Genomic DNA, 14,631 nt, shown 5'->3' with positions numbered 1-14,631 from the left:
AAAAAAAATTTTTTAAAAAAAAAAAAAGCCTCTGTAGTACACTACTAAGGGACTCTCTTGATTTTAACCAATTGAATAACAGACTTAAGTTAACACACATTTCTAAGTTAATAGGATTTCTTGGTTTGTTTTTTTTTAAGTGTGATGCAAATCCAGGTTGGAAAATAAAACAAAATATATAGCATTTGTTTTAGCACAGTGCATTTCCCACAATATTCAGGTTTGGTTTGCGATAGGGAAATGGTGGAGAAAGATAAGAGCAGGACAATAGTACACATAAAATCTGAATCAGATTTTTATTAACAAAATCTAACAAAAACATAGATGATGTTATAAATAATTAAATTTAGATTCAAAACATCCCATTCAGTGACACAAAGTTACTGCAGTCCTTCCCCAAGCCAGTTACAAACTCTGGGCCAGTTCTGTGTTAACAGTGCTCCCCCGGCTTTGGTGAAGTTGCATTAGCTGAGAATTTAACTCTCTGTTTTTATAATTTATTATGAGTTATGTTATAAAGTTCATAATATATGGTGTGTATTGTAATAATATAATTCATTATAGTATATTAAATGTTTATCCACAAACTAAAAGTTTTACATTCACTTCTTGGTAGGAGGCATCCACTCATTTCTCTGGGAGTGAAACTTGCCCACAAGTATTGTGTTCATTTTATATGTTTGTTATATTTATTTTTTTTTTTATGTGAGAGAAGAAATCATACTTTAACATCAAAAATTACCAATTTTACAATGCAGAGAGAATACATACTTGGCAAATTTGATTTGTAAGAAGCATTTTAAATGAAAAGGAATATATTCAGAAATTAGTTCAATGTAGAAGAATATAGAACATAAACTAGTAGACTTGCATGTAAGTAAATTACAAATCTTACACTATTTTGTCAGAAAGCAAAACTTTTAAGTAATTTTCTTTCCAAAATTTCTTCTTAAAACTGGAGGTGTTCACACTGAATAGCACTGTTTATATGCCTTAGTAAACAATTTTATGTGGCATATATCCAAAATTCTTTAGGTCTGAGTTGCATTTTACCAGTTATTTTCTTACTAAAGAAGATTGAGGGAATTCATTTTTTATTTTGGGTTTTTCTTGCTGTAGGGATGTAAAACTAAACTTCAGTAAAACTAAATCTGATGATGTGCAAATCCGTGTTAAGGGATGTCAAAAGTTGATAATAGTATATCACTGACATCCCCCTCCTAAACACCTTTACTCTTTTCAAGACTGATTACTCTAGTTCTTATGAGAATGTGATTCTAAGTGTTAAAATTCTGGGCACCTTTAATAAGAAGGTTGGTGACACAGGAGTAAGTGCCTGTTCATCACCCCTATATAAAAGCTATTAATAATAAAGTAGACTTAGGTACTAATTAAATACAAGTTCAGTTCTATCGGCTCTTATTTTACATATTCCTATTTGTTTGAAAATTGAGTAAGTGTCAAAAGCTCCATTTCTGGAGTGAAATGAAAGTGTGATTTGAGAAAAACTAGAAGCTTGTTCAAGCAAAGCATCTGGATTTCTATAAGCTCAAGAGGACCCCATTGACTATAATATATTTATGACTTGACACTTGTGTCACCAAGTCAAGGTCTAAAGGAAGAGTTTTTGGAAGTGTTAAGCACCCAAAATGACAGATGTGAGTATCCTGCTATTTTGAAAATCAGGCAATGACAAATATAATAACAAGGGGGGGAAATTGAAATTATAATTTTTATTTTTATGTTTGCAGTTTGTCCTGAAGAATACTGCAAAAATGGAGGAAGATGTATAATCAAAGATGACATTCCACTATGCCAGTAAGTTTCATTGGGGATTGATTTGTGCTTGAAATTGGGAAAAGGTGCTGTTGAAAGAGCTGTTTTATTCCCCAGGGACTGAAGTGACGTTCAACAGAAATGTATTTTTAAAAGTCTTGGTATGTCTGCACTATTTTTATTTACAGTTACTGAGTTAAACCACATTTTGAGAAGAATATGATTTATCAGATAGAGTTTTCTGTAACTTTCATCTATCATTACATGAGACAACCTGTTGGCCTGACACCTTAAGTTTTCTGTCTCATGTTTCACATCAACATTTAACAACACATGCTTCTATGAAAAATGATGCCCTATATGCAGCAGGTGTTGTGTATCTCAGATGAGGTTTACAGCAGGCCATGTTCTCATCTTTACCTGAACTTGTGATGTATTTCTGTTATAATGTTATTTTTTGCATATATTTGGAGAAAGAGGGTAATGTTTTTCCACTTATGCCAAACAAAGAGTTAAACATATGCTTTCATTTTTCTGGAAATACTCTATGCTGAAAAACAAATAATGAATACAATTCTGATGTGGAATGTATGAGTATTAGAAAGTGTCTCGGGCTGTCTGACGGGATTCCTTTATGCAAGATATCACTGTTTCCCACTGGGAAATTACAGGACACTTTTTAAAGTGCAAAGAAAGCAGTGTTATAAATTATCATACTTTTGTCCTTCATGTGCTTCAGTGGATTTTGCCAAAGAGTTTGCCAAATTACTAAAGAAGTGACTGTTTTATCACTTTTTTATCTTAGTCAAGACCAGACATTAAGGTTTGTCTCCTAGTCTCTAGAAAACTCACTTTAATAAGACTTCTGACAAAATTTCAGTTATTGCAGAATTTGTATCTTTCAATACAAGTTTATCCTTTACTGGTTGAAGAAATGTGATAAATAACATACTCAGGAAATACAGGCACTTTCACATAGAGTACTTTGATTTACCTCTCAGAAAACACTGTTAATTACCTGAAAATCTCCCAAAGAATCTCCTCTATTGTAGAATAGAGAATGGTCTCTGCAAGAAACTTGGAATTTCATTAAGCTGGCTGTTTCAAAACTTCTTGGGACACAGAAGGAGAGAAAGGGGATTAAAAACACAGTGGAAGGTTGCAGATGAAATGGAATGGATAACAAGCAGAAAATAAAGGGATTGGGAATAGCCAGGAAGTTTACAATTGGTAGTTTAAACCATTAAACAACAAGAAAATTGCTTGTAGGGACAAGGCACTGGGGGAGTAATTGAGATTTTAGGGATACAAGAGAATTATAAAAATTGAGTTTATGTTAGGACTTGCAAATGAACGGAAACCAAATTAGCAAGTGTTCTTCATCCACAGAAATAAAAGGTAGTTGGAATAGTAAAATAGTAAATAGGATACTTTCCCTCAGCATGCAGTAGGAAACATGATCTTGAATTCTGATGCAGTGCATAGGTAATTGGAGCAAAGGCACAGAAATGGAAATGACCTAACTGAGGGGCTAACAAAACTCCAAGAACTGTATGTGCTTGTGTTGGGGAAATGGGTCATCTCTATTCAAGAACACTAGAGAAGTAGTGCATGTTGCAATAGTGGAAGGCTTTCGGAAAACCCTGGTGTTAAGGGGTGTGACTGGAGAATAGCAAATGGAGAAGAAAAGGGATAGCCAGATCAACAGTCCAATATCAGCACCATCCAAGGCTTTATAATATTTTGAAGGAATTACTCATACATATAATAACGGGGGAGTCAGCCTTTTCTAAGATAAGCTTCTGCATGACATTTGAAAATCCTATGTGTCAACATCATGAAAAGAAAGAAAAGAATAAAAATGTACCTTAAATGATAAAAAATGTAGAAGTATCTCAGTTTTCATTTCCTAGGAAAAAAAAATAAAACCCTAGAAATTAATGTGGAAAAGACTATGTTTTTACCTGTTTGTTCTCAGTTCTTACCTTAAATTTCCTGAAAAAGGTATGATAGATTTAGGTGGAGATATCTTCTTCTCTTGAGAGCAGTTTGTCTTCTAGACTGCAGAGTAGGTCAGGAGAAAAATCAGAGTAAGAAGAGGAAGCTTCCTCCCACAGAGGAAGCCTGTAGGACAGCAAGGAGACCCCTGAAAAGGGCAGAGTACAGATACTGCCCTGTCACAGAAGTGGCAGAGAAGGAAAGTCTTCCTCGATACCCAGAGGTAATTGTGTGGAGATTACAGTGATCCTAAAAGTCACTGAGTTTGACTAATACTCTTCAGTGACACAGTGGACAAGGGGGAAATTTGTTAACATATCCTTTTATTGCTATTTTTTCTTATTCAATGGATTCTGATCTTCCTCTGCTTGAGATGCTTGTGTTCTAGTTTCTATGAAACAAAACCTGAGCCTGGAGTTTAAAAGTCTCTTTGGCCTCTCTGAGAACATTGGTTTAACAAAAAAATTCTGGGCAGGTCTCAAAGCTTCATTTGGTTCAAGGTTCCATCACGTTCCTATAAAAAACAAAATTGCTGCTCATCTTACCTTAGTTTAAGGTATATTGATAGAAAAGAATCCAGCCTCTGGAAAACATTTTTGTTGGTGATAAGGGGTGAGTTTTTCTGTGTTCTTAATGTAATGTGGTTGAAGTAGTTAACTGTATAGACTCCTCCAAGTAGTTTAATATGTCAGCATGGGAACAGATTGGATTTGCAGTAGCTGCTTAGGCAAAAGAAATCAACTATTTGGAGATTGAAAGCTGATAGTAGATTTTATACATTTAGAACTTCTCAAGTTTCTTTGATGCTCTGTTTTTATATGTGTGCACTATTGCTGCTTAGATATATAAAGTGAATACTTAGGACGTCAACCTGACTTTCTTTCAGCAGTATGTAACTAAGAGGGATCAGTAGAAGGTGGAAGGTGAGCTCTGACATCCCTCTATGAAGAGATATCTGTAGGCCAGGTGGAAAAGATAACAGTGATACAAGTCTAGATAAAGTTTCAGTATATATTGGAGTGGGTAACAGGGCTGGTATATCAGGTTGCTGTCATTTCTGTTCACGCTACTGAAAATAGCTTTTCTTAGCTGGTGCATAATGATTGTAGTAACATTAGTGAGAGTCCACAGTATTTGAGAATGTGACTATTGATATGGTGGTGGATGTTCTCAGCGAGAGTTTATGAGTAAATGCAGAGCAGTAGTACTTTGCAGGTGATGGTTAGCTTCCTACTTGAATGAAACACAGCTTGATGGATGTCCTGATCCTCTCCAGTATTTGACTTCTGAGTTAGGTTTGAAAGCCATTTGCATTTGCTTCTCCTATTTGGTCAGGAGAGTATTTGGGGCATATATCATATATGTTTATCTTGTTCTTACTATTTCTTGGGCATTCTCTTTGGCTGCCAGACTAGATAGAGCTTTAGTCTGAAATGCTACGGCCACTCTCATTTCACAAAAAGTTACTCCTATTTGTCCTGACTGAGTTCCCTTCTGTAGTGGATGTGCAGCCAAGTGGCTAGTGCTGGCAATCAGCTACTGCGGCTGCACATGCAAATCATGATAATTTGAGCAATAACGGCTAGAATTTTTGCAATTTCAATAGTCTGATTTCAAAATTATTCCTTTCATTATATGTGTACTTTCCACAATTGTTTGTCCAGTGTTTTTTTGTGGGTTTTTTTGTTTTTTGTTTTTTTTTTAAGTGAGACCACAGACCTCTGGAGACATAGGAAAGGAATATTGATGAGAACAAGCAAGCTGGTAAAAGTGTGTTCATAACACACTGAAGTGGAAGAGTGAGGCTTCAAAGATTGTACTAGTACTGAAAAAAAACCCTGAGGACAGAAAAATGATATTTTACCAGATAGATAATAAATAATTTTAACTCTCATACCAGCTAGACAAGATTAATACAATAAATTCACATTTAAAATACACTAAAACTCACATATAATAAACATAACACAGTGCTTGTCTTTCCTTTTATTTTATACAAAAACTTCCTATGTAATATACCAGATTTCAGACCAGTTACACTGATTAATACTGGGGAGTATAATGAGAGTGCTTTTCTAATGTCTGAGCTGTAAGAAGGCTCTATCCTTAAGCAGAAAATGTAATTACATTCACTGGCCTGTAATTAAACAATCATGTTATAAATTAGAAATACATCTTCATGAAACAGTTTTTTAATTAGATTTAATATGTACCATCTAGCTAACTGAGCTGTGGAGATTAGAATTTCAAGGAGTCATTATACATACATAATTAATTGTTATCTTTGTAGTTGTGTATCTAAATGCTGATTTGGCCCAAAGAAACTGCAGTATTTTGTTTGTTTGCTTTATGTGATAAAAGTGAAAAAGATTACTTTCCCTTTTATGTTTTAGAAAGGAATTGTTTTTACAGGGTAATAATTCATTGAGAGGAGGGGATTTTTGCTTATTCTACTTAGAGAAGCTACAGGCTACTTGTTCCTCCAGTTTTTACTTCTCTCTTCATTTTTAAAATGAGCTCATTATTATAACCACAAATGGTTTGTTTTAATGTGCAAATAAAGTATTTTATCCCCAGTGGTACAATAAAAAATAGTATTCCATAAAAATAAAAATTTTAAAAAATTACTTTTTTGGTAGTTGAGACATTTTCTCACAATCTGATTTTGTCTTCAAAATACCAACTTCTGGTAAGCACAATACATTTGTGAGGAGAAGCCCTACAAGGTGGCATGCAGCTTTAAATAATGCCACAGTATACTCATCCAATACCTTTTCCAGTAAAGTATCATATGTGCTAAAGGACGGATATTCCACATCCTCTCTGGGCAATGTGGAACAGCAAGGAACAGGCTGCCCAGGGAAGTGGTGGAGTCCCCATCCCTGGAGGTATTTAAAAGACGTGTAGATGGCGCTTAGGGGCCCTACAAGGTGGCATGCAGCTTTAAATAATGCCACAGTATACTCATCCAATACCTTTTCCAGTAAAGTATCATATGTGCTAAAGGACGGATATTCCACATCCTCTCTGGGCAATGTCTTCCAGTGAGGAATGTAGGGGATTTTTTCTAAACATGTTTACCTTTGATGTACTCTTACATGTACTGTTTTACTGGATTTTTGAGGAATGATGGTGGTAGTTATCTTTAAAAACTAAAAGTGGAGAGATTGTTTTAATATCACACAGTATGTCCTGCAAATGGAGTGATAATAGTATTCCCACCTAAGAAAATAAAATGCTTGGAAGCATCTAGCCTATGATTTGATGGAAATACAAAGCCTAGAGACTGACAAGATAGACACAACCAATTCATGAGTAAAGAGAGTTTACAGTGGGAAAAGATGGCAGATTCCATTTCAGCTGTTTGTCCTGCTGCTCTCAGAGATTCCCACCTCAGTTACAGGGAGGATTGCTGATGTAGCAGCTACTGAATCACTGCAAATTATTAACTGTTGAAGCAAAGCAAATTGGTACTGATTTCACTTTCTTCCTAAGAATTTTCTTTTAGATTTACTGAACAAGTGTGACATAGTGTTGTGGTTTAACCTCAGCTGGCAACTAAGCACCACACAGCTGCTCGCTCACTCCCCACCAGTGGGGTGGGGGAGAGAATCAGAGAGTAAAAGTGAGAAAACTCATGGGTTGAGATAAAAGACAGTTTAATAGGTAAAGCAGAAGCTGTGCACGCAAGCAAAGCAAAACAAGGAATTTATTCACTCCTTCCCATTGGCAGGCAGGTGTTCAGCCATCTCCAGGAAAGCAGGGCTCCATCACGCGTAACGGTTACTTTACTGAGCATGACGTCACATGGTATGGAATGTCCCTTTGGCCAGTTGGGGTCAGCTGTCCCGGCTGTGCCCCCTCCCAGCCCCCCGTGCACCTGCAGCCCTCCCAGTCGGTAGAGCATGGAAAGCTGAAAAGGCCTTGACTAGTGTAAGCACTACCTAGCAACAACTAAAACATCGGTGTGTTATCAACTTTGTTCTTGTCCTAAATCCAAAGCACAGCACTGTACCAGCTACTAGGAAGGAAATTAACTCTATCCCTGCCGAAACCAGGACACATAGGTAAATTGATAAAGCTATATAGAGCCTATATATCTACCCAAGAAAGTGGTAGTCATGCAAAAGCAATTGTAGATAGAGGAGGAATGGAACAAAGATGTAACCATGAATAAAAACAAAGCCATGATTAGTAGTCAAAAAGATAGGACATTGAAAAGGAATGTTATGCTAAGATTTGGCTTCTGGGAAATGAAGACAAAGGCATATTCTTACATGGAGACCTATATACAAACATACATAGCTAGCATAGAGAAGTTTTTTTCATATCTTTCCATTACCCAAGTGCCATCTGAAAAGTGATGCTGAGGCAAATAAAATAACAAATTCAGGTTGCCTGAGTTGCATAAAATTGAGAATGGGAAGACAAGTTAATATCTCTGTTCTCCAGAATAAATGAGACACAGCTTGTTGTGAAAGAAAATATACAGTATATTGATGAAAAAGCACCTTTAAAGTTTTGCTAACAGAAAACTTTTTCCTAAAGTTTCTATTTCATATACTATTTTCTGTTTACTCTTTATCCTTTCTTATTCAGAAAAAATTCATGAAATCAAGGTGCCTGTTCCTGATACAATAACACTGTTGCTTTTTGGCTTTTCATGTCTCTAACATCATAGCCTTTTCCAAAAAAGGCAAACATGATGCCATTAGGAATATGTATAAGAGAACACTAAGCGTCAGAGGAAATTGAACCCTTCAGTAGCATTCTGATTCAATTTCATAAAAAAAAAGTAATCAGAGCTACATAAACACAAATACACGCAACCCAGACAGAACTGGCTCCCAATAAAATTTCATGCACGCTTGCTGATGCTAGAGTCTTTTTCTGTAAAACAATTGAATAGTGATTTTTTTTCCAAGGGTTTTAATTTTAAAATAAATTTGTCATGTTTGCACCTTCTGGTTTGCTTTTGGCAGTCATATGAAATGGTCAATTGAGCTCACCTGGAGGTTTGTGGCATTTTATATATTCAAGTATTACTAATTCACGTTTTTCATTCTTTTTCCCTGCATTAGGAAGGCAACTAGCATACAAGAATCATCATATACTTAACCTAGGTATACTGGCCTTCCTTTAGAGCCTAAAGTATTTCTGAAATTTGTATATTGTCTTTAGTGTTTCCTGCACCAGCCCTGGACCTATGTTATTACTTCTCTGTCCAAACTGCATATTTCATTCAACAGTCTAGATCTCTATACTGAGGTATTTTGTTTTCCACTGAATCTGGCTGTGGCATTTAGTCCACTCAGATGGTGACTCCTTGTCTATCTTCAGGATATCCAAATGATAATGCTAGAAGATTGTTGTTGTAGAGAACCAGAGTACTGATTTCTCTTCAGGTTATGGAATATTTCGTATGACCTGCATGCATTTTTGTTTGTTTCTCTCCCCACCCCCAAACACTAGGGATTATGGTGCAATGTGACAGAAACATAGATTGAAAAATCTCACGCATTTGGTCTATTTTGTAATAGTTGGAATGAAACAGCTTTTGATTTTGATGCTGATCACCTATTCACAGGGCTTCCAGCAATCATTTCACAACATAAATAAACTGAAAAAAATTGTAAAAACCATTGAATTCTTCATATATTAGAATTCAGGAAACACTGATCCTCCATAAGGAAAGAAATATGCCAAATTTGTCTAACAACTTTTTTAATGTTTTCCCCACCTGTACCAAGTGACTTCGAAGTAAATACATTTGGCCAAATCAGTTTTACCTAGTGAGAACCTTTCCACTGAGCAAATTGTCAATTATTTCTTTACAAATGTATACACTGGCTATCTTTTTCTATTTAGAAGCAGTTACTTTGACCTTTGCTCTTTTTCCTCCTCTTTGCAGATAAGGGTATAATCCTGAGGTCAGCTCCTTATCACACTGGAGCCAGCAGCTTCATGCAGTCTGCAACTCCTAGAGATGATGGGAAAAAACCCAAACAACATTTATCTCAGTCAAACCCAATCAAATATATAGGGCAGTTTGCCACCATCTCCAGTGAGGCAGCAACATCCTGTGAAGTTCACTTGTGAGTGGTCTGAATCAGTTGATTGTTGAATCCAATGAGTTCAGAAAGAATCTGTCTTTTTCAGTTTCTTTATTCTAAAACTAAACCAAGGTTGTCTCTATGTAACAAAGTTTGACTGCACGTAATCGAAAGCCAGATGTTTTACTCAATTAAACAAATACGACTGAACAGACCCAAAGCTTGGTTTCACAACAAATGTTTCTGATCATGTTTTTGAGAAATCTCTAGCACCAGATTCAAATGTAAATCAGACACTCTCACTTAACTCTTGGGTTTTTGTCTTTTTTTGTATGGAAAACTAAAGCTCAAGATATCCGTAAAACTGGAAACAAGCAAAGTAGCTTATAGTCTTTCTCTGTCTTCCTGAGGTGAAATATTACTCTGACAAATGGAAAAAGTCTCTCTTGAATGACCCATTGCTAGAATCTGAATAGCACTCATAATGGAAGTATGTAGTTTAGATATAGGTCATTGGTCGTGCTGGAAAGCAAACTGTGACCTAGACATTTTCAAATTGTCTCTTTATGATATGTTTGCTGAGTGGGGAGGTTTTTACGTGTATAGAAAATCAGCAAGGAATTTCTGGGACAATTTCTAAATCAAAGAGCCTGATGAACATTATGTACAACCTTTTCTTGCAAGATTTTGGAGTTGAGAGGAGCTAACAGCTTTGGGAATAAAAGTAACTGCATGTTTCCTTTTAAAAGGTGAATTTAGTACATTATCAACCTCACTGCAACTCTCAAGATCAGAGTGAGAATTATATTTAGAGTCTGATCAAAATAACTGATGTTTTAATATGAAGAAACTATAATCTTATTGAGAAGGGTATAAGCAAATAAGTAAAATTTAGCAGATACAGTGAAAATGACTTGGGTATATAAGAAAGTTTATGGGAAAAATTTTCTCCTGATGGATTTCCTCTCCCTACAAAATTTAGTATCAGTAATGCTTAAGATGCTAAAAGCATTCAACCTCTCTATTGGTTGAGGTTATATTTCTATGTGGATTTTCAATTCACTCTTTTTAAAGAGTCAAAGTGAAATGAGGTAACTACAAGGTGTAGGAAACCACAGTGAGATCTTTATTATTACTAAGTGAAGTGCACCTTTACCTCAGCCTGACTTATACCCCAGAACTATAAGCATTATTACATTCAAAATTCAGGAGATAGATTGGTCTACAATAGGGACAAGCTTAGGGCGTGGGAAGTGTATCTGTAGGAGAGGATGTTTGTTGAGTGATAATATGGGAGATTTTTATATGGGAGAATGTTAATTAATGTTGGGTATCGGATGTTTGCTAAAATAGGGAGGGTTCCCTGGAGGGTTACTCCTACGAACTCCAGATGCTGAAGAGTAGGAAACATAGATGAAAAGCTTTAAATCACAACACTTTTTGTTCTGTTTTGTTCAAAACAGGAAAGAATAGCTGTAAAATAATAAATACTTTTCAAAAGAGAGAAAAATAGGGAACAATTGAAGAATTGCATACCAATGAAGGAAGTATAAACACAAGGGTTGAAAAGATTCTTGTGCTACAGCCCCCTCTCCTTCACATTCATGTGGCTGTCTTTTGTCCACAGAAATTTAAAAACATCTTTGGGTATATCTATTTATAGGCACATAAATTACTCTACATCTTTTGGATTATATGAAATCAAACAATAATTAACAGAGTCTGGGTTCAGATTGCCCTACTTAGCTTGAGTAACAATCTTCTTTCAGACTCAGTCTTCCTGGATTTAAATGAAAGTAAGAGACAGTACTTGGTGTGAAAACCAGTATTCTCATACCCTAAGATTACATCTGCATGTCTGCAAGTCAAAACTTCATTGCCTAGAATCAGCTCACCACTAAAGACCTCTCTGTAGGAGGTACCTGAAGCTACTGTTGGGCATATCTAATACAATACAAAATGTATCGTAAAAGTTGTAAAGGAGACTTTTGGAAAACATATATAACATCAAGCATGTTGATACAAGTTTTGAACTTTCACTACAGTGAGGAAGATTGTGATGCAGATAGGCCTGTACTGAGGATAGCAGGAAAGATGGGAATAGTGGAGATTTGTATTTGAGAATCTGTGTTATTGCGTAAGTTGTGTAGGAAAGACATACATCTTCTATTCTCTGTTAACTACATCCTGATATGTGGCCTACACAGTCTGACGCACTAGACACCCTGGTGTCACAATGTCTTCAAGCTATCTTGCACATTTGCAATTTTCCCTCTTGTTCAGCCAGTATGAATTTAAGTCTCCAAGAATTATACCCTTTGTGCTGTTGCTAGGTGGCTAAGGAGTTGCCTAAAAGCAGCAAATTCTACTAAATTAAGAACTTTTGAACTTTTCTTGCCAGCTTTTTCAGTGTTGACTGATCTGGAAAGCTCCATGCATTTTAATTTTAAACACACGTACAAATATAGAGGATTTTTCTCAACGCTTGGAAGGATCTTTTCATGTTTGCTATTGCTTTAATCAGCTACTAGGCTACATCTCTAAGCAGGAAGCAGTAATTATGTGCTATTCCAACACAGACTTCTGTATGTCCTTTTGGGAAAAAGTGCCTATATATTTAAGCTAAAATAATTTTGTCTGCATCTGGTCTGCAAGTCATATTTTCAATGTACAGAAATATTTTTCTTTTAAAAACATATATTGGATTGTAAGATACATGTGAACTTTGAAATATCCTTTAAAGTCTGTCAAGTTAATGTGGTTCATGCAAGAGTTGCAGTAGAATCTCAACACCAGCGTTACTGCAGGAATGAACATCAGTCATCAAGCTAGGCTTCAGAATTCAGTAGACTAGAGTGCAGGAGGTTGAGATTTTGCTTGTTTGTTCTAAAGTAGTGGAGGTGAGAAAGGTTTGGATTTAAGTGAATTATTTCCCTGTGGATGAGAAAACTAATTGGCCAGGATGTATGATATTTTATCGTAGTCTTTGTTTATTTGCTTCTGTATCAGCAGACTAGATAACAAATTATCATATGGCTTCCTAGCTATGCTGAACTAAATTGTGCCTTAACTCACCCTCTGTGCAGCCACACGGAAGCCAAAACTGTGGTGATTCTCTCTGTGGTCGGTGAGGAAGGATTGTCAACGAGCCCAAACTGGCTTATCCATTTTTATCTCTAGTTCTGTACGTACTTAGAGCACCTTGGAAGCTGTATAAACTCCTTGGATGAATTTCGGGTATCAACTGTGTATAAACACATTCATTGCACCTAGGCTAATCCTTGACAAGTGTCTTTGTTGGAAAAGAAAAGAAAACAGTATTGGAGCCAACGATATGTGACGATGGCTTCTTTAATGTAAGTGCTAGGTGAGATTATACAGTAAGGATTGTCTAAATTCTAACATTAAATATGTTTAAGCTCTGGGTCATTAACTTAGTATATTAGAAAATTATTTTTATTGCTTCATGAGTTTCCTTGTTTCCACTTAGAACTTTTCAATTTTGTACTTTAATCCTTTTGCCATTCATACTTATTAACTACTGTATTTTCTACTGACGGAATGCCTGACCAGCTGAGTTTGGTGGCAAAAGTTGTGCAAATAAAAAAAATTCGCTTAGGTTTGTAAAATGAAGCTAACAACAAGATGACTACCTACAGTTAAATGGAACCTGTATTACACAGTCCTTGCATGCTTGAATTTCGTACACAAGCTACTGATAGTGCAGCTTTGCATGACTAGGAACTGAACAAAACATGTTTTAAACAGTGCTACATACAGCTGAATATCCTAATGCTTGTTTTTCACAGAGCAGAATTCTAGTTTATAAATAGTTATTTCTCCTCTGGTAACTTTATTTTCAGATTTTAGGTACTCTTTTGCAAACCACTGATTTTTATCAGGTGAATTGAAGTGCATGGTTTGATTTGTATTGCAGTCTATTAAAAAAAAATTAAAAATAGGCCAGCAGGAGTTTTTTAACCATCCATTATTAACAGCCTTCAATAGGTGGAAAAAAGCTTTTATTTGCTTTTCTTTTCTTAATCCCTTTTGTAAATTAATGCTTTATTAATGTGAAATTTGTTTGGGACTTAGGAAAATGGAAGAAAGATCTCCTAAAACTTGTTTAATATTTTAGTGTGTGGAAAATATTGTGTTTACATAGTCATAGAAATCCACAGAGATTATCTTCCCGTCACTTTTGCTTCTAGAGGATAAGGTGAGGTGATTTGGCAGATTATGCTTTGAGGCTACACAGCTGCTATTTACGATTATAGTTCTAGTGTTTTAATAGGTATCTTATCAAATTTTTCTCTATTTGTCAGGGCTTCCCTTATGCTATCAGTAAAGTCTATCAGTATGTTTTTTGTAATAAGATCAGCAAAAAGCCACAGACTGAGAATGTTTTACGTAATGTAAGTAGCTGACAATTTTTTTCTGATGGATCATAAGATAGCAGAGGAAAGCTAAAAATGTGCATACAGCTGTGTAACCAATAACATAAACTAGATTATACCAGTATAGTAAGTATACTTCATTTAGCTTTTATATCTATATATAGACAGACTGAGAATGTTTTACGTAATGTAAGTAGCTGACAATTTTTTTCTGATGGATCATAAGATAGCAGAGGAAAGCTAAAAATGTGCATACAGCTGTGTAACCAATAACATAAACTAGATTATACCAGTATAGTAAGTATACTTCATTTAGCTTTTATATCTATATATAGATATAGATATAGAATCATAGAATCATAGAATCATTAAGGTTGGAAAAGACCTCTAAGGTCATCGAGTCCAAC

General features: G+C 35.5%; 1 protein-coding gene across 1 annotated transcript in view; it reads left to right on the top strand.

The window, feature by feature from the left end:
- MALRD1 (MAM and LDL receptor class A domain containing 1) overlaps positions 1-14,631 on the top strand; it is a 306,398-nt gene that overhangs the window by 249,158 nt on the left and 42,609 nt on the right. Inside the window, exon 36 of the mRNA XM_019470989.1 lies at positions 1,752-1,818. Within this exon, the coding sequence (XP_019326534.1) occupies positions 1,752-1,818 (67 nt within the window). The remainder of the gene's footprint in view (positions 1-1,751; positions 1,819-14,631) is intronic.

This window comes from Aptenodytes forsteri, unplaced genomic scaffold (assembly GCF_000699145.1).
Source record: "Aptenodytes forsteri isolate BGI_AS27 unplaced genomic scaffold, ASM69914v1 Scaffold336, whole genome shotgun sequence".
Classification (NCBI taxonomy): Eukaryota; Metazoa; Chordata; class Aves; order Sphenisciformes; family Spheniscidae; genus Aptenodytes; species Aptenodytes forsteri.
The sequence above is the reverse complement of the archived record's forward strand: the minus strand, read 5'-3'. Positions and strand labels throughout refer to the sequence as shown.